Genomic DNA, 26685 nt, shown 5'->3' with positions numbered 1-26685 from the left:
TGGTCAAAGGTGAGGCACCAGAGTATGTGAGAAAGCAATATCCCACTCTCCACTCTACTGTGGAGAGTGTTCCGTCCATTGGCTAGATCTGGGTAGGGGTTTAAGGTTTACCGCCTGTATTGTCCTTGGCTGGTGCCTTAGTTTGAGCAGGACCCCTGTGCCCAAATCTGCCTATCATAATGTTCTACTTGTAGGCTTCTAGGACCCTCTGGGTCCTTCTACTTTGCCTTTCTCCCATGATCTACCGTTGTCTTAAGCACCGCTAAACCTGTGGGTTCCTACGAACTGGTCCACTTTTTGAGTGGCAAGTAGGAAACCACCTTTTGACCCTGCAGCAGCTCCTCCGGATGTAAGGGGATGCTAAGTTTGAACACTGTTGGTTTGAGGGGGCAGAAGCATTAAGTGTGGTTGGGGCCGTGACAGGGTGGACGCGGCTGCCCATGAGAGCAGGCTACTACGTGTCAGAACAGTGGGTGTTACAAAGGAAGACGACCCTTATGCCTTCCGTTCTTCACCCTAACCTTCACCAGAGGCAGCCGCCTGGACTTGAACCTCCCAACCTTCAGGATTCTAAGCCAAAATATACTTCTTACATTGTCCAGTGTCAGGTATCCCGTCATGGCAACAGAAGCCAGACTAACCGCATTGCCGTGTTGAACTTTTTCTTCTTAACCTCATATCCCTATCTGAGGACAAGTGTTGTAGGGGGAGGAATGGGCGGGGGGAGGTGGGGAGGTGGAAGGGGGGGCGGGAGGCGGGTGTGTGTATGAAAGTAAAACTTTTGTCTATGTGGCCGCTGAAGCTGCACTGTTCCAAATTTGCCTGTCAGGACAGCTGAGGGACGTCCCTAAAAGTATCTGAGATTCCTCTCAGCTTGCAGCCCTCTGTTGAAGGCCCTGCTAGAAAAGCCACCCCCGCCTCTTCCCCCCGCCCCCGGCCTGGTTTTAAACATCTACACTTGAACGTATTTCTCCCACAGAGATGCAGGGAAACTTGATGCGATACCAAGTGATCAAGGAGAAAGTTCCAGGCGAACCAACAGTTCCAGAATTATGGTCCTGCCTGGTCTTGATATGCTTATACATATAAATATGATGAGGTTACTGGCCTCAGCTCCTGACTCAAACCTCTTCTACCCAGTTCTGGCCTTATCATCCCCCAGGAATGCTGTGCCTTGGGGACACGAAGTTGACACCCTAATAACAGTACTTAAGAGACCAGTCTTCTTGCACAGCCCTGTATCCCGGCATCCGGCTCCTTTCCTGGTCAGCTCATTCAGAACGCTGGCTGTTTTCAGATCGCCCCCAAGTCCTTCCTGAACGAGGGAGAGCCTGGCTTGGAGAGGCTGGCGTGAGAATGAGCATCCACTCCTTCTGTCCTGTAGGCAGTTCCTGTTCCCAGACTCTCAAAACTCCCCAAGTTGGCAGAACTGAGGCTTATAAGTCCAGGGCAGGGGTGAATAAACAAATCACTCCCCAGTTGTAACACTCTCTCAATGGTCAAGCTTGAGCCTAAAGCACATCCGTGTGTTTAACTTTATAAAGAGTACTCTTGCTGGAGATGGGCAGCTGTGTGACGCCGCACATCTGTGCACAAGGTGAGAGTGCCTACCGGCTTGGCCGCATGTTGATGTGCCTCCCCCCCCCAACCCAGATGCTATTCTTTTTATTCCGATGCCAAAAAGCATTACATAACATTATATAACACTACCGTGCACCCTTCTGACACAATTGGAAACGGTTTGCTTCTCAAAAACTTAATTACACATTTCATTTTCTGAGGTGGGGACATTCCCAGGGGCAGGCTGAGGACCCCGGCCCTGAGAACCCTCCTCGCCTTCCACCATCTAGTCCTCCTGGGTTTAGGAAACTATTCTAGTTTCAGATTCCCTTGACAACGTGAAAGGGAAAATGCGATATGACTTTAAACGCTTTCAGATTTGATCGCCTTGAATATATTCCCTCGTCTTTCCAAAGCTAATCTCACGGAACTGAGAAACTGGCAACTTGGGTAAAGGAGAGAAAAAAAAAAAAGAAAAAAGAAAGAAAGAAAAAAAGGGGGGGGGGGGGAAACCCGGCTTCCCTACCACGAAATCTGAAATCCCAGTTCATGACGTCAACTAAAAGGGATCCTGCCTTGTGTTGTTGACTCAGCTCAGATTCTAAACTCCCTGGAAGACTAGAGCACAGATGCAGGTGTTAAGGTGTTAGTACCTTAGTCAAAAAATCTGAAGCGTCATTCTGTGGGTTCTTTCTATTTTGGGGCTAGGGGTGGGGATGGTATCATTTACTCTAGGCTTAGTGCTGCCCTAAACTTCTCCTTTATACTCGGAACACGACGTTGCGTCATTTTCCTTAGCTGAGGTTGGGGTACGTGTGTGTGTGTGTGTGTGTGTGTGTCTGTGTGTGTGTGTGTGTGTGTCTGTGTGTGTGTGTGTGTGTGCGCGCGCGCGCAACTGGTCCTTGGCATTGGCTATTACATCCACAAACCTTCACTTCCTTTCTTTATCTACTGCTCTTGAGGGACAGCACAGGTCTGCTGCGTGAGAACAGCGCCCAGAGAGCCTTTCTGACAGATGCACTCAACGCTCCAGCAATCCGCCTGGCTGCAAAGTTTCCTCTAGCCGCTGACACCCACTTCCCATTCCCCCAAGCTGTCATGCTGGCGGGGTCCCCTCGGGATCAGAGAAGAGCCAGGCTGCCTAGTGGCAAAACCAGCCTCACAGCTAAACTCCTCCGACCCCAGCAGATAAGCTGTCCAAGGCACCCCAGCGTCTCCGCGTTTCAAGAACGCCAGCAAGGTTCCCTTCTGGCTACAGAGAACCTGGCACTGGAGGTAGACCAGGGTGCTGCAGGGCGCCGAAGGGAAAGAGGGGCGTCCTTACGGGAGCGCAGCACCGAGGCAAAAAGAGAGGTGGGTGCTGGGGCGAGCGGGGATACGTGGAGGGAGCAGGGACTCAGGAGGCGACTGGGCGCCGCAGGGGGCGCAGCAAGCCAGACTCTGGACGAAGCCTGAGCAGGAAAGTGCGCGCTCGCTGAAGCCGGTGGGTGCCGGGGAGGTGCTGGCTCCGCAGCCGGCCCGGAATCTTTGGAACCGCTCAATCGCGGGTAGGAGGGGGTGCTGGGGTTGGGGGTGGGGGCACCATTGTCGGGGGCGTGCCTTGGCGGCGATTGGCTGCGGGAGCCTGACGCGCGGCCCTGGGGGCTGGCTGGGGTGGGAGGGGTGGCAGTGGGATTGGGTGGGTGCTGGGTGCTGGAGCTGCCAGCCCCGCGCGCTCAGAAACATGCTGAGGTCCCGGCGGCTCTTCCAACAGCGGCAGCGGCTCCAGCAGCAGCGGCGGCGGCGGCGGCGGCGACAGCTCTCGACTACCGCGGAGAAGGCGCCCGGCGTCCATGCCTCCGGCCCCGAGCCGCGGCTGCCCTGACCTGGCCGCGACTTCCCTGCACCGGCCCCGCACCCCCTGCTCCTGCTCCTGGGGTGTTCTCCAGCCGCGGCCCAGCCCCGCCACACCCCCCGCCCCCGGCCTCCGCAGCTCGGCATGGGCGCGGGGGCGCTCGCCCTGGGCGCCTCCGAACCCTGCAACCTGTCGTCGGCCGCGCCGCTGCCCGACGGCGCGGCCACCGCGGCGCGGCTGCTGGTGCTAGCGTCGCCGCCCGCCTCGCTCCTGCCTCCAGCCAGCGAGGGCTCAACACCACTGTCGCAGCAGTGGACCGCCGGCATGGGCCTACTGCTGGCGCTCATCGTGTTGCTCATCGTGGTGGGCAACGTGCTGGTGATCGTGGCCATCGCCAAGACCCCGCGGCTGCAGACACTCACCAACCTCTTCATCATGTCCCTGGCCAGCGCCGACCTGGTCATGGGGCTGCTGGTGGTGCCTTTCGGGGCCACCATCGTGGTGTGGGGCCGCTGGGAGTACGGCTCCTTCTTCTGCGAGCTCTGGACTTCGGTGGACGTGCTGTGTGTGACGGCCAGCATTGAGACCCTCTGTGTCATCGCCCTGGACCGCTACCTCGCCATCACGTCGCCCTTCCGCTACCAGAGCCTGCTGACACGCGCGCGAGCTCGGGCCCTCGTGTGCACAGTGTGGGCCATCTCGGCTCTGGTGTCCTTCCTGCCCATCCTCATGCACTGGTGGCGGGCCGAGAACGACGAAGCGCGTCGCTGCTACAACGACCCCAAGTGCTGCGATTTCGTCACCAACCGGGCCTACGCCATCGCCTCGTCTGTTGTCTCCTTCTACGTGCCCCTGTGCATCATGGCCTTCGTGTACCTGCGGGTGTTCCGCGAGGCCCAGAAGCAAGTGAAGAAGATCGACAGCTGCGAGCGCCGCTTCCTCGGTGGCCCGGCCCGGCCGCCCTCACCTGCGCCCTCGCCGTCTCCAGGGTCACCGCGCCCTGCAGACTCACTAGCCAACGGGCGCTCCAGCAAGCGGCGGCCGTCGCGCCTCGTGGCCCTGCGCGAGCAGAAGGCTCTCAAGACGCTGGGCATCATTATGGGTGTGTTCACACTCTGCTGGCTGCCCTTTTTCCTGGCCAATGTGGTGAAGGCTTTCCACCGCGACCTGGTGCCGGATCGCCTCTTCGTCTTCTTCAACTGGCTGGGCTACGCCAACTCGGCCTTCAACCCCATCATCTACTGCCGCAGCCCCGACTTCCGAAAGGCCTTCCAGCGCCTGCTCTGCTGCGCTCGCAGGGCGGCCCGCAGACGCCACGCAGCCCACGGTGACCGGCCGCGCGCCTCCGGCTGCCTGGCTGGAGCTGGGCCGCCGCCGTCCCCCGGAGCTCCCTCGGACGACGAAGACGACGATGCTGGGGCCACACCGCCCGCGCGCCTGCTGGAGCCCTGGGCGGGCTGCAATGGCGGGGCGACCACTGTGGACAGCGATTCGAGCCTGGACGAGCCGGGGCGCCGGGACTTCTCTTCGGAATCCAGGGTGTAGATGGTCAGGCTTTTCGGAGGGGCGCACTGATGCCGGTCCCCATAGTCCCGGCCTGGACATATGTTCAGCATCCCCAGAGGGAGAGAGCTTGCCCCGGCGCCCCTGAACCGCTCCTGGGGGGAGAAAGGAAATCTTTGTTTACTCAAGACCGAAAGCAGGTGAACTCGAAGCCCACAGATCTTTGAATCATCCGAGACGTACAGAAAAGCTCCACGCTGACCGTTGCACAAAAGGAAAGTTTGGGAGTAGTTGGGGGAGTGTGGCTTACTGATTTGTCTTGGGTTCCTTTCTCTCCCTGGTTAGGCCTTTTGAGTGTATTCGTAAGTGAGCCTTTAGGCATTTTCCCCCAGGTGGGTTTTGACACTTTCTGCAGGGACCCGTGTGGAAACTAGGAGGGGAGGAAAACGAGGAAGATAAAATGAATCGCGGCAGCCAGGTTCCACACCTAGGAACCTAAGCAGTCAGCTCTGGTTTGGGGTGGCGGTGGGGGAGGGTGATAATTAGCCAGAAAGCGGTTCCTTTTGCTTTCTAAAGAAACTGCATGTTAATTCCGGAGTGTTCTTAAAGCAAAGGGAAAAGATGGATACAAAACAGAGATATTTGGTTTCCAGAAACTTTAAGCTATTCGTGGAACACACGGCTCACCTTGCTTTCTTCTAGAGGGCAAACCCTGTCCCCTGTGCGCCTCGGTGGTCCTGCTAAGGGTATTCTACCTCACTCTGTGCACATTGCACAGCAAGATAGAAAGACTTGTTTATATTAAACAGCTTATTTATGTATCAATATTAGTTGGAAGGACCAGGCGCTGAGTCTCTCTCTGTGACATGTGACTCTGTCAACTGAAGATAGGACAGACAGGAAAAAAAAAAAAAGGAAACAGTTGAGATTATTGCACATGTGGCTAAAATCAAAGGAGACTTTTTATAAAAAGGCAGTGGTTGAAAATGCCATTTTGCACAGTGTTGGGCATTGTAAAGTCCATAGACATTGTTAACTTGCACAAAAAAATTAAATATTTTTAATGGGACAGGGAGGTGGGCAGATCTTAAAAAGCTAAAATAAAATTCAAACTCAGTTTCTCTTGTCTATTATGTTATTGAGTTGATTTATTGGGAAATTAGTTTTTATACTCTTATCATGGTACTGTAACTGTATCCATATTATAAATATTATTATCTTACGTATTTTTATTATTTTTTAATGTCCAAGTGCCCACGTGAATCTGCTGGTGAAACTTAGCACTCATGTATATTCTGTTTCCTCTTGTGTGTGTGACCAAGTATTTATACTCTGGTGCAACCAACTACTGTGTGAGGAATTGGTCCATGTGCAATAAAACACCAGTGCGGCACAATCGAGGTCATGTACCGTGTGTCTGTAAAGGGTTGGTGATGGTTAAAAAAAAAAAAGATGCTCAGAATACAGACTGGCAGCCCTTTGAATATCTCGTCATGACTCAATCATGAGCAAAATGCCTCTAGACCAAACAAGGCGCTCACCTACCGAGAGCCACAGATTTGCCCTAAATTTTCACAGCCGGATTCAAGGTGTTCCAGACAGCTTAGGCACCTCAAAGAGCCCATCTGCCTCACTTGAATGAAGCAGGGATCGCTTATCTTTGGCAAGAGAGAGCCAGGTAACACAGCAGCAACTGCCCACAGAAATACAGGCAGGAGGGAGGGACCCACGTTGCCCACTTGAAATGCGGTGAGTGGCTTCCTGGCTTATTTTTGTTCCCCCATTGAAAATCACAGTGGATTCAGGTTTCTCCAGTGGCTACTTAGAATGGGGGGAAACGTTCATGATTAAGCAAAGATGTATAAAAAGGCTTCTGAAGTAATATTCTCTCTCTCTCTCATATAAGTACCTAGAGCCTTTTCAAGAGAAGTTCTGGGTGGGCAGGAAAGGAAAAGTTGAATTTCTAACTTTCGTTTAACTTCTTAACGGAGTTATAACAGCCAACGAACAGAGTATTTTTCATTAAAATTAGTTCCCGGGGGCAGTATAGTAAGGTTCGATCCTGAGATTAATTGTACATTCCTCAAATCTGTTTACTTAATATGTTTAAACGAGCTTTTCATTTCACGGACTGGACCGTAATGTAAAATGAAAAGTATAAGGTTTTGGCTCAGGCTCTAAGCTTCTTCTAGGCAGAGGCAGGACCCACACCATTCTTTCTCACAAAGGCATGTCTGAAAGCTGAGGGGACAGTCTGAAAGCGGTTGGTGGGGCTACCCTTGTAGAACCCTGTGCAAGGAAAGCTGAATGAATGGCAGCCGTGTCAACAAAGGCCCCTCAGAAGTCTACCACCCCATGTTTCCAGAAAAAGAAAGTGAGAAGAGAGAAAGAGGAAAAAGTGAAAGGAGGGGGGCGGGGAAGGAAAGAATGATGGTAACGTTTTTTGAAAAGAAGATTATTTACACTTATTTTGGAAAATGCAAATCCATCTCAGGATAAACTGTAAGTGCCCCAGGAACTGCCCTTGTCAGTCACTGCCCCCCACCCCCAACATACGTGCATTTTGTTGGAAGGTTTTCATTCATAACGTTAAAACTCGGTGCCTTTAGTTTCCTCTGAAGACCCCCCGAAGCTACTGGTTAAACACCTTGCTGTCTACAGGAGTACCCTCACCCCAGGTCCTCAGGCCTCAGCTCTGGAATCGTGAATGCTCTTTCAACTCTAAGAACAAATTGCATAATTTAGCTAGGGGATGTCCCTCGGCTTAGGGGCCTGCTTATATGGGCTTGTGGGAAACCAGGAGAGATTTCTCTGTTCCCCTGTGTTCTCCAACAGGGGCATCCCATGCTTCTGCGTTCACATGGAACTACCTTGGGTGGTTCCTTAGGAGGGTGGCGTGTGTGGAGAGACGGCGGGAGCTGGCAGGCAAAGGGCAGTGTACGTACAAGGAGCTACCCTTACCCTTGAACCTGTGCACATCAAGATGCCAGAGACAACCACTTTAATTTCATAACAGTGGACGAAACGCAACCATGCATTGGTGGCTTGCACACTAGGGATGAGATAGGGCATTTCATGTTTGGGAGTTGTGGAATAATCAGGATTTTCCGGGATATACACACTCATCTTCCCCCCACGCTCAGCAGTGGACATGGGCACGGCGTGTACGATGGCCCTTCACTAGCTCACCAGTTCTGAGCTTGGCCCGTTGAGCCTATTTTTCTGCTCTGTGCTTTCCTTGGAACTGGTATTATTAATAACTCATAAGTGCCTATTGGGAAACCTTTCCTTGTTAAAGCACATTTCCCCCAACTTATTTAAATTTCACATTGTGTTGGATTGCTTACTTCCTTCAGCATTATGTAAAATTGCCAGGCAGAAATTCCACGCCCAAAGTGCCTGAGGAACGTTGAGTTAAGGTCCTAGCAGCAGCTTCTGAGAGAGGGTCTAGAGACATCAGTATAGAGCTTGTGTTGCTACTGATGACAGATGTCTTCTGCAAATCTGGACCCCAAATCTGGACCAAGTGTTCTTGGGGGGGGCGGTGGAGAAAACTTATGAGCAGCTCAAATTAAATGCATTGGCACAGATAATGTAGTTTTATTTGTACGTTTCTGGCTCCCTGTGCTGAGAAACACTAATTCTTTTGGCTCTCTGCCAACTTTCTACTAATCAAAATGGAGAAGATATGCAGTGTTTGGATTATACCTAAAAATAGCTCCCTGCAGGCACATCAGCAAATGGAATTAAATTAATTTCTCCTTCTTCCCCGTCACTCACACTCTCCACGTCATTTGAATTCCCATCCACAATCTTGCTTCTGAATCTCATAATTTTTTTAATCTCTATATTCCAAGTAGTTTTTGATCTGTTGTAGTGATTTTGAGGTGAGCTCCATCGGACCACTTCCTGGCTCTGGAAACACCCACCTTTAACCTGTTGTCATTGAGAGTCTACCAGGCAGCCCCTATGACATAATCCAGGTGGCATTATCATTGCTGTGGATAAGTACTGTGCAGACTAGCCTATTGCATCAATGGTCCTTTTACCTTTCAGCGGGAGGAGGGAGAGACTCGTCAATCAGCTTGGGTTATGGTGCAGTTAAGAGCTTTCCAAATGCACTTGCTCTAACGACAGGCTGCAAAGAGCCAGCAGCACTGAGAGGCCCACGGTGGCTGGCCATGAGAACAGGATCTTTGCAGGCATGCTAGCAACACCCAAGGCAGCACAAAAAGTTGCTGCCTTTAAACTTTACCTTCAGTCGGATACTGGGCACTGGTCTCATGCCTGCACTCTGTACCCAAGGCCAGTTCTTGTCGTCGAACCGTCATACCTGCGTCCTTTCCTTTCTTGTTAAATGAGCTAGAAATATCCAGACTATGTAGTTCTCCACAAGTGCTGTTCATTTCTCACAAATGGTTTCCTAAAACTGGTTCATCACATTTCTCAGCACATGAATGCCTCTCCTCCCCCTCCCCTCGCTCTCCTCCCCTCGCTCTCCTCCCCCTCCTCCTCCTTCCCCTCCTCTTCCTCCTTCCCCTCCTCCTCATCCTCCCTCACCTCCTCCTCCTCCTTCTTTTTCTTCTCTGTTCAACACGTGTTCTTGCTCATAGCTGTTAATTAAGAGTAGCAAGATCACCTTTTATATTTAACATGTACCTCTGATGCATTAAATGCCATGTTCCATCGCCCTCCCAAGACTTCAAGTATTGTTCAAAGTGAAGGGCTAAGTCCCAGGAAATAACGTTGCGTTGTTTATACCTTCCTGTCGAGTCCTTGCTGGTGGGCCTGGTATTGGAGGGTGGGCTGCCCTCCCAGCCTTGGTGTTTCTGGCAGCCTCTGGCGTTCTCTTCGCAACCACTTTACCTCATCAGTCCAGCCTCTCACTGGTTACTCTTCACCAACTCTACGACATGAACTGAGGTTCTTTCCTAAGCTGGTTGGTGTGTTGGAGTTGAGGGTGGATTGCGGGAATTGTGCTTTGCACCTTTAGGAAGCAGAGCACCTGCTCAAACAGATGGCCCACGTGGGCCTTCCTGGCTCCGTCTCTAAGTGCAGTTCCTGTGCCCAGTGACCTTGGGGAAGTCAGCAGGCTTTCTTGTGAATGGAGCTCTCAGACAAGCAGCTCAAAGGGAATTATAAGCAAAGTTACTGAGTAGCTTTGAGCTTTGTGCCCAGTAAGGCTGCTTACAGTTCCTTCCCTCGCGGAAGGGGTCCTCGCAGCTCTGCAGAGCTCAGCAGCTCCCACCCTCTCTTTGACCACCATCTCCCGGCTCCAGCAGCTCCACCCACAAAAATCCCTGTGGCTTTTTTTTCTTAAGTAACAAAGACCAACCAAGAATAGCAAAATAAATAAATAAATAAATAAATAAAAATAAAATATATATATATAAAATACCCCACGCATCCAAACAAATAGGCCTTCCTTTTTCTTTTTTAATTGCATTTAAAATTCCACAGAAACCACAACTGAACAAGGTAATCTGCTTCCTGAGCATGGGATTAAAGAACCTGCTTCCTGCTCACCGTGTGAAGGCAGTTTAATGATTCTGAAACCACCCGCACTTGGAGAAAAGTAAGTCAACTGGCAAAGTCCCACAAGGCTACAGTTCAGCGTCCAGCCGTAAATGCTAATAGCAACTATCTTTTTGTTCTTTTTCTTGGAATAGCAGTTTGGAGACGGAAAACTGCTGAGGGCCAAGGCGCTTGCACTCTTTTGCTTACCTTTGTTTCGTGGCTTGTGGGATATTGGGTTTCTTTGTTCCCGATTTAATAAACAGCGTCAAGTCTACAGGAACTTGACTGACTTTCTAATATCTGTCATTTTAGCTACAGGAACTTAGCTGTAATTTTGAGATCCTTGTTAAAATCTGTTTAAAAATGGTAAACATTAATATATGTGGCAATTGTATTTTCTGCAGCGTGGGGATTTTCTGCAGCCAGCAGAGGTAACATTTTTAGGAAAATGCTCTTCTGTGAAGAATGGCTGCACTTAAATGATTCTGTGATCAATCCTGAGACAATGCCTGCCCCCTGCACCCCCCCACCCCCACCTGACCCCACCCTCCCCACCCCCCACCCTCCCACCCCCACCCCCCACCCGACCCCACCCTCCCCAACCCCCACCCTCCCACCCCCACCCCAGAGGCAGAACCAAGGAAAACCAAGTCACTTAGAAAGATTCTAGACTTTGGCATGTGAGGAATCTTGAGGCATCTGGTTGGTGATTCCCCAGCCCTGTGGAGTTCTTCCCCAATCGATGCCGAACCTCAGAAAATGGGGTTGGAGTAAGTTTAGGGTTAAATTGCTGGTCCGCCATGCATTTACCCCTCATCTTGGCAGCCTCTTCCCTTACAGCAGACTAAAATTCTTTCTGGAGTTTTAGCTCCTAGTCCATCTGAGTGGCTCTTTCCAGAGCTTTCCAATGAGGTACATGAAAATCAGCACCAAACCTTCGTTAGCTTTCTTTTTTAAAGTACATTTCTTAGCATATATTATTTACATATAATAATGGCTTTTATTGTGAAATTTTCACAGATGTGCCAAAGGTATTTTAGGTGTTTTCAAAGAAAACATCTCTCCCTCTCCCTCTCTCCCTCCCTCTCTCTCTCTCTCTCTCTCTCTCTCTCTCTCTCTCTCTCTCTCTCTCAGGCTGTGTTTGCATGCCACAACACACTATGCTGAGGTCAGAGGTCAACTTTCAGGAGTCCATGCTCTCTTTCCACTATATGGGTCCCAGGGATCAAGCTCAGGTAGTCAGGCTTTGTGGCAAGCCTCTCTCCCCTTCAGCCATCCTGATGGTCCCGCCCCTTTCCCCACAGCCATCCTGATGGTCCCGCCCCTTTCCCCCTCAGCCATCCTGATGGTCCCGCCCCTTTGCCCTCAGCTGTCCTGATGACCCCTTGCACTGTTCTCTGCGCTACAGGCAATCCCATTTGCTTTCCTCAACAGTGTCACACCACTGCATTCTTTTCTGTTGTTAACCACAAATCATCTCTAGTCCCAGAGATAGCTCGTGGCCGAAGAAGAGAACAAACACAGCCTGGTACAAGATGCTAGCCAATATCAGCATGGCATCCTTTCTGGAATTTGTTAGCAATTAAAAAAAAATCAGTGTCACCAGATCCACAAAGCTCTGAAGCTTAAAGAAAAAAAAATTACACAAAGTGAAAAGATGTAACATGCAAAACAAATCCTTACAATCCCACAGAAGCGTCTGTGAGCATGGGGCAGAGCTGGCAACACAGCTTTCCCTCCACCAGCCTCAGGACAGCTGCTCCCTGAGAGACACAGGTGCACAGCTCTTCCTAAAGCCTCAGTGGCGATAGACCTGAAGGGCACGTGTGCTGTCTTCACAACAGATGTGCTCAGAAACACATGGGGCCTCCCGTGACGACGGCTGTGAGTCACATGTCCAACTCCTGTTAATTGAGGGTACTCCGGGCTCTCCCAGCCTTTCTGAGTCTGTCCCCAAGGCATTCACACTTTGGGGAGATTAGGCACCGCCCCCCAGAAAATGTGATAATGAGGCAGGTGTAGCTATATGCCAGACATATGGGGTAAAAGGGAAGAGAACCAGCTCCATCCACTAGAAGCACAATACAAGCTGTGTTTAATTTCACATTTACTAGTAACTTCTTTTCTTAAAGCGGAAAAATAGATGAAATTCGCTTCTTAACATATAAATGATATATAAAAGCATTATCAACGAGATATTCTATATGTGTGTATGAGCACATGTATATATGTATGTATGTGTATATGTGCACATGCATGTAAATCCTGGGGAATCTGGCATGTGTCTGACACTTAGAACCCATCTCAATTGGCAATAGCCACATTCTAGGTGCTCAGGAGGGGAAGACAGAGTGGATGGTATGTCGACATAAACTTGAAGGTAGTGCAATGCACGAAGGGTCATTCCTTGGGAAGTTACTAGGGGGAGGAAACTATGTGAAAAAAAGCAAAGCATTGTGGGTACTCAGAGATGAGTATTCTGATAGGAGATAGCTGATTGCAGACACTTCTTGTTGGCTCAGAAGTCGATGGTGTAACTGGATGCCTGGAGGAGTTTCTTGAGAGCAGAGAAGGTGTTTATGGACCCCTCCTTCCAGAAGCGTAGCGATTTATGACCAGAAATGTCAGGGCTAAAGCAATTTTTGGAAGAGATCAGTTGTCGATGTTGACTATAAATCTCCCTTAATTTTCAAAAGTAATTCTGAGTCTATTCAGTAATCTCACTGCACAAAATAGAAAACTAATTGTTATACCGTTTCATATACAAGAGATCTTTACTGACTTGGCTTTTTTTATTTTACATTCAGTTTCAGGGGTAAGAGATGTACAGATGTACCAGGTACATCTCTGAGCTCATGAGCTCAAGTATATGCCAAAGGGCATGCCCTGAGGGTGGAGGGCTCAAGATTTCAGGAAGTTTGCTCAAGGTCGTAATCAAACACAGATCACGTCTAGGAGAGGAACACATGTTGTTGTTCCTGTATGCCATCACTGCAAGAAATAGCACTATAGCCATTAAAGATAAATTGTATATAGCCTTCTATAACATATATGGACATCACAGCCCTCTCAGCATTTTCAGGTCCCCTCAGTCTTGAAAGGGATTCCTAATCATTATATCACTAAAGAGAGAGGGAGAAGGGAGAGAGAGAGAGAGAGGGGCAGCGAGAGAGAGAGAGAGAGAGAGAGAGAGAGAGAGAGAGAGAGAGAGAGAGAGGCAGAGAGAGAGAGAGAGGGAGAGAGAGAGAGAGAGAGATTTTACAGGAAACTCTCTGCTCAGGGAAATTATATTTGTCAAAATACCATCTGAGAAAGCATTAAGACTTACACTTCCTTCTTTGTTCTGTGTGTTATATATCTGTCTGCTTCCAGCAATGTGCATTAATTTTGAACAATGGAAATGTCTCTTTCATTGCATATATCAGTCTTAATCTGACATTTTCACAGGTGTGTACTTGGATAGCATTCAGCCCCCATCACCCTCTCCCATCCTCCTGCTTTTTCTTTTCAATTTTATAGCTTTCCTAGTCCAACTTTCAATTTTAATGTTTTTATATAAATTTCACATGACTAGAAACATGATACTTACCATTTTGAGTTTGGCTGATTTTTGCCTGGTTCTGTCCACTTCCTTGCCAAAAAAAATTTTTTTTGTTCTTTATGGCTGCATAAAACTTCACTGTGTGTCTATGTATATATGTGCATATATGTATGTGTACACATATATACATATGTGTATATGTGCATCTCACATTTTCTTCTTTCACCTATTGGCACATGGACTGATTCCACACGGGTATGAATGTATGTCTATACTCAGCTGGCTTGATCATTTGGGGTACATATTCAGAGGTCGCATGGTCAATCAAACATTACGTTTCCAGAATTCTTGTTTGCGAGATACTCAGTATAGCGCTGCCGACTGGGCAGGAAGGAGCAGCTCAGGGGTTGTCTGAGCACGGCTGCGTGACACTTACACACTCAGCCCTGTTTGGTATGAGCGCATTCCTCGGCATCAGTTTCTGAGATTGACATATAGGTTTGGAAGGCCGGATCAATAGCTCGCAGCGTGGACACCACAGACGCCATTCTCTGCATTCTTTCGTCATCCGGGGAAGACAATTACAACGACAGGGCTCTTAGCAAGCTGGATCTTTGAAATTCAGGGAGCTTCCTGCTGTTGAGTCCCACACTCTTTCTCCCATAGGTGCAGCTTGCGGACTCTGTCTCCCCTTTCCAGCACCCGAGCGCACGTGCCCACGTTCTCGCTCCCCAACAGAAGCATTCCTGCTCTGTAGAAGCCATCTACCTATGCAGGCCACAGCTATGTCTGGCTGACCTGGCCATCTCTTTACAAGAGCTTCCTCCCTCTGCTCTCAGCCGCTATCTCGGGGCTAATGGAAGCCTTGGGGAAGGGAGGGATTTTACAGCCTCTCTGCTACTCTGAGAAGAGTTCCCATTTCCTGTAGAAACACTCCTGGCTCTCTCTCCAGGTCCTGGGCACCAGGTGTTTGACTCCGTTCGTCTCTCTGGCAGAGACAGTGTTCTTCTTCCTCGAAACACAACACGGACGCGTTTAGCCCACATCCAAACCCTTATTTCTCTAATTTGCCTATGGGACGAATTTGAAAGTGTATGTTCATCATTCACAGTGTCTGAAGCAGCCTAGCCAGCTTGACCTCTGAAAACAGCCCGCTCTGCAGGGCCGGCCATCCAGGCTCCAGCCACAAGAAGCCGGTCTATGAGGAGAAACCATGTTTGCCTAGGGAAGAGAAACGGTGCAGTCTGTGATGGCCCTGAGGCCCTGGGTTCAATACAACACAGTTTAGATTATAGTCACAGAGCAAAGTCTGAAATGTGTGCTGTTTAGGCATCTGTTCTTCTAGTTATGTCCTGGCCTGTATGCAGTCTTCTTATTTATTTGTCTTTACTTTCACGTATGAGCATTTTGCCTTCGTGTGTTTAAGTGCACCATGTACATGATATTGGAGGTCACTAGAGGGTGTCAAATTCCCTGGATCTGGAGCTGTGCGCTGCCCTGTGGGTGCTGAGAACTGAGCCTGGATCCTCTTAAAGAGTAACCAGCGCTGTTACCTGCTGAGTGACTCTCCAACTCCGAGAACGGTCGTCTTCAGTGTTAGGCAGGTACTGTCTTTGTCGCTCTTCTTTCATTTCACGTGTGCATAATATATTTAACTTTTTTAATTTAACTGACATAATAGCTTTATATACTCACCAGCACAATGTAATGAATATACACGTGTACATATATATATGCATATCATACTAATGATTTAATTAACATATCCATCTCCACACATACCTGTTCTTTTTTTAAAGGTTTATTTGCACTACTTTTATTTATGTGTATGTGTGCAAGTGTGTGTACATGTGTGTGTGTCGTGTGTGTACGTGTTCACAGAGGGTATCAGACTGTCTGGAGCTGGAGTTAGAGGCAGTTGTGAGCCACCTGAGGTGAGTGTTGGGAACTGAACTGAGGCCCTTTGTGAGAGCTCTTAACTCTACCCTCTATTTGTGATGCAATCATCCAAAATCCAACTTTATAGCAGCTCTGGCAGGCACAGTGTGTTGTTACTAACTGTTGTGATGGTGTCTCACAGTCAGCCATCTGCGTCTTAGTCCCCTACCTGGATATCTGACCCCTGCCCTTCCTGGCCTCCTTCATCTCCTGGCCCCCACTAACCCCCTTTCTAGAATTTCTGTGAGCTTGCAGCCATATGTCGCACTAGTGAAGACAAAGAGAGCACGTACTCTAAAAGTTCATTTATCAAACTCAGAAGCTAGCTGCTGTCAGCTCAATCTTGAAAGATGGAGAAAGGTTTTATTTCTCTTAAGAGTGACCAAACAAGCCTGGTGTGGTGGCGCACGTCACCTTTAATCCCAGCACTCAGGAGGCAGAGGCAGGTGGATCACTATGAGTTCAAGGCCAGCCTGGTCTATAAAGTAAGTCCAGGACAGTCAAGGCTACACAGAGAAACCCTATCTTGAAAAAGCAAAAAAATAAAAATAATAAAAATAAAAAGAGTAACCAAACTCATATATTGAAAATGTCAAACTTAGACTTGTACATGTGTGTAGATGCTTGTGTACACATACACCCTGTGTGTGTGTGTGTGTGTGTGTGTGTGTGTGTGTGAGAGAGAGAGAGAGAGAGAGAGAGAGAGAGAGAGAGAGAGAGAGAGAGAGAGAGAGACTTTTAAGACAAAATGCATGGAACATGGCACGGACTCTTATCCTCAGCCCCAGGGGGCCATATGTGTTTTGGAATATTTGCAAGATAAATTGTGATAGAAGTCATTACACGCTACACTAAGTAAGGTCCAGGTCAGGATCCTATAAGCAAATATTAGTGTCTCTACTGTGAAATGTATGATTATTCATGCCAAGTAGATAAATAATGACTATAAATAGCCTCATGCCAGTTCAAGTCAGATTTTGCTGCCAAATGAGTTCAAGTAAGGTCACACTAACTGCCAAATGAGTTATGGAAAAACTCTATCTTGAGAGCTTTCTGGACCTAGGGAATTTGGCATATGAGGTTGCTGACCCGTGTTCTGACATGTCCCTTTGTAGAACATCACCTGGTCATGAAGGAAGCCATCAAAGCGGTTTTAAACCTGCCACCTCTGGCCTGACAACTCACCCAGCGGTAATACCATTCAAAGCTCTTACACTGAGGTAAGGGTTAGCTGCGTGTGCATGCATGTGTGAGTGTGTGCTGCTCGCTTTTAACCTAGGGCCTTTCACATGTCAGGCAACTGCTTTACCAACGAGCTATATCCCCAGCCCAAACAAACAAACAAAAAAGATTTAAAAATAACTAAGACTGAATCTCAAAGCTGACTTTCCTGGTGAGAGGCATCATAGACACAAGAGAAACATTTTTTGGGAAGCAACAGAAGTCAGCATATCATGTGGCTAGTCCTGTTTGCCTGCCCTGACCTCTCAGCAAAACAATCTCCTTGACTCTTATTAGAGGGTGAGTTTCATAGAACTGCAGCTGTAGGACGGCTTCACAACAGGCACTGCAGGGCCTTCAGGGAGAGGCAGTGGGTTAAGTGCTTGCTGCACAACATGAGGGCCTGAGTTTGACACAAAGGCTATGGTGGCATGTGTCTGGCACTGGGCAGGTGGAGTCAGGATGACCCTGGGGCTTGCTGGCCAGCCAGTCTAGGCAGTCTGTAAGCTCCGGGTTCAGCAAGAGACCCTGAGTCAAAACGTAAGTCAGAGAGTGGGTGTGTTGGTGCATGCCTTTAAGCCTAACACTCAGGAATTCAAGTCTAACTGACCTGGCCTACCCAGAGAATTCTAGACCAGAAAGGGCTATGCAGTGATAACTGGCAGATAGATAGATAGATAGATAGATAGATAGATAGATAGATAGATAGACAGATAGATGATAGATAGATAGATAGATAGATAGATAGATAGATAGATAGACCGAGAAAGGCACCTGTTGGTTATTTGTGGCTTCCACATCTATGTGCATATACAAGTGCACATATGTGCAATGTGCAAACAGCTGTTAAAGAATATTTCTTTCTCCACTCCAGAAAGATGCACACACATTTCCATGTCAAATAGTCAGTGTCTTGCAACCCCTCTCCCACCCAAATTCCTACCTCAGATGTTTGCCACATTTGAAAAGAAGGCAACTGCTTTTCACAGCCAGTGTGGAAACGCAGAGAGCAGCACCTTCGTCTCGAGCTGTCTCAGACTGACTGGCCACATGCCTCAGTAGCTCCTGTGACATTTACCTCAACTTAAGATTTTCAGTCCAAGATGCATAAAATAACCACGTCTGAGCCACTGTGACCCTTCATCTTTACCTCAAAGGTTGTAGACAGGAAAAGCGATAGCACTTCTTTAGTTCTTCTTTTTGTATTTTCATGTATTCTATCATGCAACACACAGAGGGGGAAGAAAGAAAAAGGAGCCCCTAAAGAAAAGACAGTTTCCAGCTAGCACCTTCTTCAAAGCAGTGATTTTCATTTTGGCGTTAGCCAGGAAAGGAAATGCTGAAGTAAATTTTTTAAGTGTTGAGATGCCACAGGGGAATAAAAGTTTACACTGGTCCCCTGCATTAAAGCATGATTCAGACTTGCTAGTGTTAGGCGCAGAATTTCTCCTATCTGACATTTTGAGGAGTGTAATGGGAGAGAATTCTGAGTGAACAGTAATATATCTCCCCCCCCCACACACACACACACACCCCACCCCTCACACACACACACACCCCTCACACACACACACACACACACACACACACACACACCATATACCACCCCACACACACATCCCTCATACACACATCCCCCCCACACCTATACACCCCCACACCCCTCACACACACACCAACACACACCATACACACCCCACACATACCCTACACACACAAACACACACACACTCACACACACCTCACACACCCCCACATCCCTCACACACACACCAACACACACCACACACACCCCACACATACCCTACACACACAAACACACATACACTCACACACACACACACACACATCCCTCACACACACACCAACACACACCACACACACCCCACACATACCCTACACACACAAACACACACACACTCACACACACCTCACACACCCCCACATCCCTCACACACACACCAACACACACCACACACACCCCACACATACCCTACACACACACAAACACACACACATTCACACACACCTCACACACACCCACACCCCTCACACACACACCAACACACACCACACACACCCCACACATACCCTACACACACAAAAACACACACACACTCACACACACCTCCACACACCCCCACATCCCTCACACACACACCAACACACACCACACACACCCCACACATACCCTACACACACACAAACACACACACCTCCACACACCCCCACACCCCTCACACACACACCAACACACACACACACACATACCACACACAAACACACATCCCCCACACCTCTCTCACACACACCACACACACCCTACACATACCCTACACACACACAAACACACACACACTCACACACACCTCCACACACCCCCACATCCCTCACACACACACCAACACACACACACACACATACCACACACAAACACACATCCCCTACACCTCTCTCACACACACACAGCCCACACACACCTCCATACACGTCCCCCCCCACACACACACACCTCTGAGCTCCTGTCTGGTCTTTTCGAGAGAGTATACCTTCTGGTCCAAGCATCAGAAAGAAGCTCACCGGCAGCAACACCTCTGCAAGCCCATGGGAAGGCAGGAGGTGTTAGCATGTTGAACTCTCACCATTTACTCTGGAAAGATGGAAAAGGGGGCCCCACCCAGACCCTCCTCCACCATTGACAGGAACCTCCAGTTGCCCGACTCTGCTCCCTGGGACAGTGATGGACAGCTCCTCCGAGGTCAAGTGGTCCAGGCCCGGGGAGGGTTTCCCTTCTTCTCTACCTGCCAGTAGGAGAAAAGCTCTCCGCCATGATACTGATTATATTTGGCTGACTCTTCTGCTGCTATTTAATACGAAGAAGATACCATGAAGGGCGGGAAGATGCTCCATGGGCAAAGTGCTTGCTCAGCCCCCCGGCACCCGTGTAAACAGCTGGATATGGAGGTAGAATTGAGGGTTGGGTGGGGAGTGAACAGTCGCAGACCTCTGGAACTCACTGGTCTCAAAAAAGAAAGGGGACAGCAATAGAAGAAGATAGATCCAGCCGTATAAACTCAGAGAAACACACACACACACACACACACACACACACACACACACACACACACACGTAAAATGAGTATTATAGATGCCCACATCTCATGTACCCTAGAAAATAGTCTGCTAAGCCAAGGAAGGCAGGCCACCCAGAAGGCACATACTGCATTGGTCCATGTATACAAAAGTCATAAATGATTGGAATACATCCTGAAATGTGTCTGTGGACAATTTCAAGCCTGTGTGAACACCATAGAGTGTAATCACCTGCTCTCAGATGGCTATGACACGCTGGTGATGCGGTATTATGGGCCCACCGTCATATGGGCAACCCCAAGACATCATCATGCACTGCAGGAACATGCCAAGGACAGGCAAACCCACAGACACAGAACATAGCCTAGTGGTTTCCAGGAGCTGCGAGGAGAAGAAATGGGGAACAGTTGCTTAACGGGCATGGAGTTTACTTTAGGGCAATGAAAATGTAGTGACATCAGATAACGGTGATAACAGCACAAACTTGGAGTGTGAGCTCACCAAACTGTGCACATAAGCACATGGCTAAAACCAGTTCTGTTACCTGTTTAGCATGCATGCACACCCAGACAAACCTGATAAGGCCCTTTGATATACTTACACTTTATTTAAATAAACAAAATCTTATTAAAACAAAAACGTATTTTAACAAGAGAGAGAGAAGAGGAGAGAAAGGATGGCTTGAGCAGTGGTTAAGTTTGGGTTTTTATTTTTAATTTATTCCTTTTGTCTTATTTTGTTTCTCTTATTGACACAGAGTCTCATATAGCCTGGATTGGCTTCCCACTTTCTACCTGGCTATGTAGCTGAGGCTCGGCCTTGGACTCCTAATCCTCCCAAGTGCTGAAATTACAGGAGTGTTTGACCACTCCCAGCCCTGCATTTGTTTTTAGCAGAGTTTGAGCAAGGCAGAATTTTAAGACTTAAAGAGCCAATGTAATCCTCTTTGGTTGCAGACAAGGAAGTTATGGCTTCTGCAGTAAGGCAGACTTGGAGAGCCGACGTGTAGGTTCCAGTATGGTTCTGCCAGTCAGCTGAGCTTGTGACAGTCTCTTGGGGCCTGCTTCCACAGCAGGAAAGCAAGACTGAAGACACAGAGTGCGCAACTCCCTAAACCATCACCAGACCGCTTGCTGCTGCAACGCCCAGTCGCAAGGAGGAACGTCGGTCTCAGGAGGGCGAAGGGCAGGGCTGGCTGTCCATGGGCTTTAGCATGGACACATTCCAGGCAAGTCTATCAAGGCGGAACTGGTGAAACTGGGCAGCCTTTGTAACATAACACTGTAGGGTTGGCAGACAGCACAGAACAGCGTCCTAAAGCAAGTCTGGACAGGTAAACTGCTGTGTACACACAGCAAGCTGTTTGCCTGTTGTCTTGGGTAAGTCACTGGGTGGAATGTATGTCCCAAAGCAAACTGCCAGCTGTGTATCGGTTCCCTTTGCAGAAGGAAAGGCTCCTGAAGCGATGTGGCTGTGCTCAGTGCCCGAGGTCTGCTGTTTGGTAAAGAGCTCAGAGCTCACAGAGACCAGCTACAAGTCAAGCAAATAGCCCAAGGGAGTTCATTCAGCTGCAGAAATGGAGAACTCTGCTAAAAAAAAAAAAAAAAAAAAAAGCAAAGCCAGACAGAAACCCAGTGTGTTCCTCTACAGTGGCATCAGCCAGACCCAGGACCAAGTCTTCCACCTCGTAGACCAGCATCACCCACCGCTCATTGTTAAACCAGACTCAACACCAGCAATTTAACTCAGCTACAGTAGAAATCCCCGTCTCTTCGTCTCCATCCTAAAGGAAGTTTATTTTATTTCCACTCCTCGCTCACGCACCTTCCAGGGTGCTGTGGGATCAGCTTTCATTGTGGGGTCTTGAGTCTGACCTCAGAGGACAAGCCTGGGATCCGGAGGGAGAGGCCGCTCAGGAGTGACCCATGGACAGAGTTCTGGGACCAGAAGTTTTCACGTTGTTTAGCTCGATGGTCTGAGCGTGATGGGGCCCACAATTCCCTCAGACTTGGCTGCCCCGCCTCCTGCTTCCTCCAGTTTCTAACACCCTTGGGTGCCGCCTGGGTGAAATGCGCCTCTCCCTTTCAGACTTCTCTGTCCAGAGGTCAAGCTTTTGTTTCGGTTTCAGTATCTAGCTGTCTGTCCTGGGCAGTTTTCTGACCTTGAGGATTACGCAAGCATGCATGAAAGCACTGTATGGGATTGCCTGCTTTGGACCGTCCTTAGGGCTAGGAGAACAGCCCTACCACGGGAATCAGAACATCACTGGTCTCTTTTCTCTCCAGAAACGGCTCCTGATAAGGAGTGAGACCTATATGGCGTCCAATGCCCCCTGCCTCCAGTAAATGGGGGTTCGAGTAACGTTATATCTGGTTACCTCAATGTTGACTGCGGAAAGAGAGACGGCTAAACCACACCACTGCTTAGGCTTTCTCCTGCTTCTCAGTGTTTGCGTGGCTTTAAGTACCAATGGCTCTCAAGCAACTGTAGCTTCCATTTGCTGTGGGACCCTAAAAAGAGAGCAGGAGAAAACTGGCTGGGATGGTTGGGGAAACTCTCGTTGCTGGCGTCCCCAGTGAACCGGAACTTGAGTGCTGGGTGCTTTGTGCCAGGAGGTAAGAAAGATGGTCCCAACACAAGAGCAGATTTCAAAGGCTGGAAAACTCAGAAGAGAAGGACGGGCTTTGGAGACACCAGGAAAATGTGCACAACAGCGTCATCATAAGGTTTCCAGCCTGTAAAGAGGCAAAGGTCGCAGGACCCTGGACTTCATTCTGTGAGGAAGGGAGTCCTCAAAGGTCTTGGGGCGAAGAGTAATCAAGTCGGCTTTCAGATGCATCCTACACCCCACAATATGAGGGAGGCTGGCCCAGTGGAGGAAAAAATGGAGAAAGATAGGGCTGGGGGTGGGGGTTGGCACATCGGGTAAAGGTGCTACTGCCAAATCCACAGGGTGAAGGGAGAGAACCAACTCCCAGAAGCTGTTCCCTGACCCCTGCATGGACATCAAAGATAAATACGCTTTAATGCACACATCAAAAATAAATAAGTTTTTAAAAAACTGAGACAGGATTGAAAGCAGAATTCACTGGGAGAAACGCCCCCTCCCCCGTGAACGGAGCGTGTGGCCCAGGGTCATGGGTCTGAGGGACACTTGGCAGGAGAGAGGCCCCCTAAGCAGCTAGGGAAGTAGCTCTGCGGCTCAGAGTGGGGCTGAAGTCAGGGGCAATGCCTTGCTGGCTCAAGATGAGCAACAGCTAAGAGCAAGAACTTCCAAGAGCACTAACCAAAGCCGCACAAACCAAGTCGGGAAGTGAAGGTAGGGAGGGGGCGATTGCTCTACAACTTTTCTGTGGCTTTTTTTCCCAAAATGAATGCATCTCACCAAGATTCTAAAAGTCATTTATCTTAGGGACAAATATCCCTTCTTTAAATCCAGTTCAAATGTTGATTAGGATGCCAGAAAATCACAGGCTCTAGTTGTTATTAAATCTCACACACACACTCACAGGCTCTAGTTGTTATTAAATTACACACACACACACACACACACACACACACACACACACACACACACCAGCTAAATAACCGGAGAACAGCTAGGGGAATGTTTCTGTCTTTAGATTGGAATTGCTGCCCTAATAGACCCAGTTCACGCAGGACCCTCCCCTCCATCACCGGGAGTGTGGGCTCGGTGCTCGGTGCTCGGTGCTCGGGGCCCAGTGTCAGGCCGACAGCGAGCTTCTGACTTCAGAAGCGCAACTGGTAGCATCAAGAGCCTGAGACCAGGAGAGCTGCCAGGAATAGCAGGGCAAATTCACCCACTTCCAAGAAGGTCACTCAGTGTGAGAACAGGGCGAAGGCAGCTTGAAGCAGATTCTTGGCACTGGCACGGCCATGTCTGCCTGTTGCGTAACGCACAGCCTTTGGTTCCCTTGACGGACAGAGCTGTGTTGACCTGGCGTTTTCTGTTCCTCACTGTAGTGCCGCGTTCAGCCGTATTCATCCGTGCTTGTCAGGAGGACTCCCCCTAATAAGTCAGCCCTCCTTCTCTTTTTAACAGCTACCTGTTGAGAGTCCTATTTTTAACGAACAATTAGAACCTAAGAGCTGTCATCTGCCAGGTTGTAAACGTTTGTTAAAAATAGGACTCCTAGACATGTAGTCATTAGACAGCAAAGCGCCGGAAACAATAGGAAGATCCACAGTGGGAGATGTTAATTACATCTGAGTTCATTACTGAAGCCCACCTCAGGCAGGGCTGTGGTCGGTGGCTGGTTCTAACAAGAAGGAGGGCTGTTGCCCTTCTCAGAAGCAGTTCACGCAGCCTTCAGGGTGCTTTGTCTCTGTGGGTACCCTGCTCCGGGCCATCACCCAGAGCAACGATTTCAAGCTCTCCAGATTTGTCTTAGCATGAATGGAAAATGCAGAACACTCTCTCCAGAGTGCTGCGCAGCTCGAAAGGAGGAGGTTTTGAAACAATAGTTTGCTTCTTCTCTGATTTTTCCTTAGCTCTACGATGACTGTCCCCACCCCACCCCCACCCCCACCCCTCTCATCACTTGAGAGATGAGAACCCAGACATCAGTGCTGTGCCACCACATTTTGGGGATGAGGTTGACAGAAGGCAAACAACTTGCCCCAAATGAGGCTTCGGGAGAGTGCTGGGCCTTTCCAGATCCTGCCTCCAGGGCCACCTGCCGAACCTGTGTCTTGAGATGCCGCCCTCTCCTGCCTATCACTCAGAATGTCTTTCTAAGGGACTGGTGGCACATCGCCTTCTCAGCACTGCCTCTCTGGGGCTATCTGGTGCAAACCACCCATGGTTGGATGGCTCTGAGAGCTTGGGTTTTGTCCAGTGGGCCAAACGGTACAACTATCCCATGGGCCCTGCCCCACGTACCCAGCACCGTGCTAGGACACCTTGGGTGGCTGTTAAAGACTTAGGATATAAAAGATGTGAGAGTCATGGCTCCAGCTTCACACGTGGAGTTCTCCTTTGACCTTGACGCCTTGGGTTTCATCTGCTTTCCTTTCCAGGCCCAGAGCGCTGTTTGCTCTTCCTCTCACGGGTGTGTTTTCCTCAGGAGCAGGCATCCCGAACCCTGCGGGACACTCCCCCCTCACTTGGAGAGATCCAGAATTCCACATCCATGGGACACCAGGACACAGCAGACAATTAAGTTCAACAGAGCAGAAGGCCTTTAAATAGCCATGCTTCGTGTGTCAGATTCCACATCTCCCGGCTGGGGGAGGGACAAAGTCCTACCAGTGGCCAGACACTCAGACAGCTCTGAAATGCTGCTTGCTAGGGGTTTGTTGAGGTCTACCCAGGTGCCCGCACCATCTACTAAAACGCAAAGGCATTTCCCAGGCACTCTGGCCAGAATACACCTCAAACAACACAGGAACATACGTGTGACCAGTGTCCGTGGGTGAAGAGCGTGGCTCCGCTGATGAAACTCTCTCATGTAATCGTGTGTCTGATACAAAAAGTTTTAAGTGAGTTACTGTTTGCTGCTCTGTTAAAACGCCCTGTTTTCCAGGCCGATGTTGATGGCTCAGTCAACGAAGCACCTGCTGCAGAAGTAAGAGAGGCTTCACGCAGACGCCGAGAATTCACATGAGACTCCGGGCGGGGGCAGTGCGTGCTGTAACCCCAGCCTTGGGGGAATAAGAAGGGTCCCTGGAGGTCACTGGCCAACCAGCCCAGCTGAATCAGTCAGTTTCAGGTCTTCTGTGAGACCTCGTCCCCAAAATTAGAGGCGATGAGCAGTTGAGGCAAGTCACCTCTGGTGGATTGAATGAGGTGTCCCCCCGTAAGACTCTGGCATTAGAAGGCAAAAACAAAACAAGAGACACCTCAAAGCCTCGAAACATACTTCTCCAGCAAGGCCACGCCTCCTAAGCCTGCCCAAACGGCACCGACAACTGAGACCCCAGTGTCCAGGGACCCAAGTCTGTGGGGGACACCTGACTCAAGCCACCACACGGATACAAACCCAACGTTTTTCTTTCTTTCTTTCCTTTTCTTTTCTTTTCAGCAACTTTGAAATTTAATAAGAAACCTGGTCCTTTTAGCCACAAGTAACTTCAGTTGTGTGAATTAAAAAGTTGTTTTCCCATCACACGGCCACTCCTTCCACAGACCGTCTTTCATGAGCACATTTCTGGGATGATGCTGTTCGGAACAGCTTGGCTTTTGGAGCCCTCCCCTCCCCTCCCCTCCTCTCCCCTCCCCTCCCCTCCCCTCCCCTCCCCTCTCCTCCCCTCCCCTCCCCTCTCCTCCCCTCCCCTCCCCTCCCCTCTCCTCCCCTCCCCTCTCTTCCCTTGAAAAGCCTCTCCTGGGAGCCTGCAGCCCACAGAGTGAATCTCAAGCTTCTAGAGAGAAGAATGCTCATAAACCTCACAGGCGACCTCAGACTTCGGTGAGGGAAGGCCAGTGTGCCGGGCGGGGAGTGCACAGCCAGCGCTGCAG

At 49.4% G+C, this 26685-nt stretch overlaps 1 protein-coding gene across 5 annotated transcripts; it reads left to right on the top strand.

Moving 5' to 3' along the window:
* Nucleotides 1–886: 886 nt before the first annotated feature.
* ADRB1 (adrenoceptor beta 1) lies at nucleotides 887–26430 on the top strand. 5 transcript variants are annotated; one of them, XR_014777535.1, is made up of 3 exons: nucleotides 887–2913; nucleotides 17009–17113; nucleotides 21164–26430. XR_014777535.1 is itself a non-coding variant. In XM_084773743.1 (2 exons), exon 2 carries the CDS (start codon nucleotides 3539–3541, stop codon nucleotides 4937–4939), a length of 1401 nt encoding a protein of 466 aa, XP_084629869.1. In that variant the 5' UTR covers nucleotides 942–2913; nucleotides 3314–3538; the 3' UTR covers nucleotides 4940–6293. The 5 variants fall into 5 exon arrangements, 2 of the variants coding, with proteins under 2 accessions (XP_084629869.1, XP_084629870.1); XR_014777536.1 differs by lacking the exon at nucleotides 887–2913 and adding an exon at nucleotides 9481–10472; XR_014777537.1 differs by lacking the exon at nucleotides 887–2913 and adding an exon at nucleotides 11483–15559.
* The last annotated feature ends 255 nt before the right edge of the window (nucleotides 26431–26685 follow it).

This window comes from Acomys minous (genome assembly GCF_964271855.1).
Source record: "Acomys minous genome assembly, chromosome: 2".
Classification (NCBI taxonomy): Eukaryota; Metazoa; Chordata; class Mammalia; order Rodentia; family Muridae; genus Acomys; species Acomys minous.
The sequence above is the reverse complement of the archived record's forward strand: the minus strand, read 5'-3'. Positions and strand labels throughout refer to the sequence as shown.